The following is a 3349-nucleotide window of genomic DNA, read 5'->3' as shown; positions in this document are numbered from 1 at the left end:
TTTGTTACCAAAATTTTAGTGTTTTAGGAGTCATTATTTTCTTATAATTAAAATAACGCATTTAAAACTCAAAAAAATGATTGAATTAATACATGTTTCGCGTCAAGTCAGTTTTAAGATAAATTGCACGATGGGTCTAGGTTTTTGTTTGGCTGACCTAAGTGAGCCAGAATATACTTGTTCTTCCACATATTTTGCTATCTGCCCTAACTTATTTTGCAATATAGTGAAGAGCATGTGATTATTTTTGCAAAAGATAGTTAAGATTTTAGGAACCGGTTTTGAGATGTCTTTTTGCTGTAAGCATAAATGATCAATATACACAAACAGTATTGAGAGAGAAAGAGGGAGAGAAAGAAAGAGAGAGAGAGAGCAAGAGAGTCAACACTTCCAATGTGAGGAGCGCGAGTGCTTGCAACACGCATAATTTAGGTTGTGTACTTGCCACATACATAAATTATATATGCCTTGGAAAGGCATCTAACGTATATATATATATATATATATATAGCAACCTAGAAAAGTGAGGTTAGTGGTAGGGCCATAAATGGGTTTTCTGTATAGAGCTAACCAAAATTATTGCGCAAACAATTTTCCTCTTCCAGTGTAGGCAGTAATCTGACTGAAACCAAACATGAAATTATATGTAGTGCGCCCTTTTCTGGATTCTGACATTCCACAATGCAGTTATTGAAAGAAACAAGAAGAAGGAGCCTAACACTCACGCATCCCCATATGGCCATCTCCAATATTATTGTTCACCCATACTGGCCAGCCTTGCCAACTTTTGTGCCCAATTTTGTTTACCTGGTGACCTTTGTTTTTTCTGGAGATATATTTTCTTTCCCTACCAGTGTTCCCCTGTTTAATGTAAAAGTTGGAACCTAACTAATTCATCCTGACTAAATACTGCTGCAGTATTGTCTGGTTCTCTGTTTGTTTTTCCCCATTTTGGTCTTATAAGGGAGCTTTTCAACATCTGTTAACACTGTCTTTTGAAATTAATAGATGGGTATGTTTTGTCTCTTAGGGGGCTGAGCATATAATTAGCTTCATCTTTTATCACTTTGTACATTAACTTCATTCACAAATTAACATTGACGAACTTGTCAGGTGTGTAAGAGCACCACCTACTCTGGTAACTCTTTTTATCTGGGTGTTGGGTGGCAATCGCATTTCTTTATGTGAATCAAGAGTTAGCCTTCGCAAATAAACAAATTGAAGAAACTGAAGTGTATGGAATAATAATTCAGGAACAGTTTGTTCTTTATTGCATTCAGTGCACAATAAGGTCGACTTCTAAGAAGTACTGAAATCTGAAATATTGGACTCTTGACTTTTACATATGCCAAACAGGTAAAACAATGAATGAACCTATCTTCGGACTCCAAACACACACTGGTGGCACAAAAATTTATCCAGATTACTGTGCTCAGTATGAGCTTACAAGGACTGCTGAACAATGGAAAGTCTCTGCTTTCTAACCGTTCACCACGCCGCAAAGCTTCCTTATCTCACCTTCACTGCCAGTCTTGACTTCAAGCTGAATCATCTTCTCCATGGACGCAGCGAACTCAGTGAAGAAATACTCAAGTGGACCGTTGAGAATTTCAGTCACGTAAGACGCCGCAGTCGCGTCTGTGAGCAGAGAAGAGTCAGACGTGAAGAGACCTCTTCTTTTCGCCACATTGGTGTAGTAATGCTTGTCGAAGGTCCTGAAACTCCCCGGATCCATTTCCAGGATCGAGGTGGTGTCTGTGGGGGTCTTGCACTTGAATTTCTTCAGATTTGCAGCATAGAATTTGTCAAGCGCTGGGTCTTCATCACCTTTCCCTGTGAAATTATAGAGCCTGTTCGTGACAACCGCGCAGTGCGCAATGCCGATCGTGTGGGCACCTGCAGAAAACAGAGGAAGGAATTAATTAAACATTTAAATACATCCCAAGCTTAGTTAAAGGACCCTAGTTGACATAAAATGGAGACCCACCTGAGAGAACAACTAGATCCTTCACATCAAGATTCTTGCTTGCAAAATTTTTCTTTAGAGCAGTAAAATTGAAGGTTGGTCCTGGAATGTTGGTGAGCACCTCAGAAGCTAATGAAACAGTTCCATCCCTACGGCCTGTAGGCACAGTCCATGACGGACCACCCTGTGACAGGAAATTTGCAATACAGTGAGCTCATGCTAACAACTAAGAGTAAAATAAGTTATCTGAAATGTGCTTCATACCGTGACAACTACTGCATCTCTTGCTACTAGTGCAAGAGTATCTGCACAGGAGACGACCCCCGGGCACGCTGCTTCTAACAATGCCTTCACTCTGTCAATGAAATCGAAGCCACGGAGGGTCGAATTTGGTATGGAATCCTTCTCCGCGGTGCTGTTATTGGTCGAATTAAGCAGCAGAGATCCATCACAGCCCTGTGAAATAGCAGTTTGAGTGAGACCATCATCACCATTGATGCAATGCAGTGTTACTTAGAAAGATTGAGCATTACTAGTGTTCTTCACTACTCATAAGCAGTAGTTAGTGAGTCCAGCCTTCCCTGAACTGAACCATAAGAACTAATTTAATGAATCCGTAACCAAATGAGAAGTTTAACTTCAGACTGAAGTTGTCGGACACTTTTTTCCTCATAAACAGAGGCTTGAGACACACCATTCTCATAAATGGGTAGCTAGGAAATGAATCTGAAGATGGCAGAACTAAAAATTGCATATCAACGCAGTACTCACCCTCACAAAACAGTCATGGAAGTTCATTCTAAGCAATGCTGCTGCCAAAGTAGGCGCATTGGGAATGTGCTGCTTCACGAACTCCTTAATTATGCTTTCTGCTTGTGGGCAGGACTCGTCATAGAAGCCGACCTTAATTTGAGCTTGGGAGGCAGCCAGCAGGCCGAAAAGAGCCAAGGCAACAAGATAAAAGGAGCTGGCCTTCCTCATGTTTTCTCTCTCTCTCTCAAAGCCTTGCAGTTCAAATGAGCTTCTCAATGTGAAGAGACAGCTCATGCAAGAACATATTTATAGACGCGTTAGTTATGTGAAGTTTTGGATCTTTCCATGCAAAACCGCCACTGTCCTTCATATTCTTCTTCATATTCGTATTACTGCAAAGTTGCGAACCTCTTTCTTTGTTGGTGCTTCTTCTCATCATCTCTAAAATTTCAAATTATTAAACGAAAGTACAGGAGCATTCTGTTTTTCAAGTGATCGATGACTGTAGAAGTCGAGCCGTGCACTGGGGTATCATTAAACACGGTGTCAAAAGAATCTCGATCTTGCAATGCTGCAATTTATTTCTATCACCATTATTATGAGCTTTAAATAGAAGGAACAGTTTTTGCT

General features: G+C 40.4%; 1 protein-coding gene across 1 annotated transcript; it reads right to left on the bottom strand.

The window, feature by feature from the left end:
- Positions 1 to 1248: 1248 nt before the first annotated feature.
- On the bottom strand, positions 1249 to 2990 carry LOC116263804 (peroxidase 3-like). Its single transcript, XM_031643585.2, has 4 exons — positions 2738 to 2990; positions 2231 to 2422; positions 1988 to 2150; positions 1249 to 1896 (listed from the first exon to the last, which is right to left on the bottom strand). Exons 1-4 carry the CDS (start codon positions 2945 to 2947, stop codon positions 1481 to 1483), a joined length of 981 nt encoding a protein of 326 aa, XP_031499445.1. The 5' UTR covers positions 2948 to 2990; the 3' UTR covers positions 1249 to 1480.
- Positions 2991 to 3349: the final 359 nt, after the last annotated feature.

The sequence above is a fragment of the Nymphaea colorata genome, chromosome 11 (genome assembly GCF_008831285.2).
Source record: "Nymphaea colorata isolate Beijing-Zhang1983 chromosome 11, ASM883128v2, whole genome shotgun sequence".
NCBI lineage: Eukaryota > Viridiplantae > Streptophyta > Magnoliopsida > Nymphaeales > Nymphaeaceae > Nymphaea > Nymphaea colorata.
Note: the sequence above shows the minus strand (reverse complement) of the source record. Positions and strands in the feature narration are given on the sequence as shown.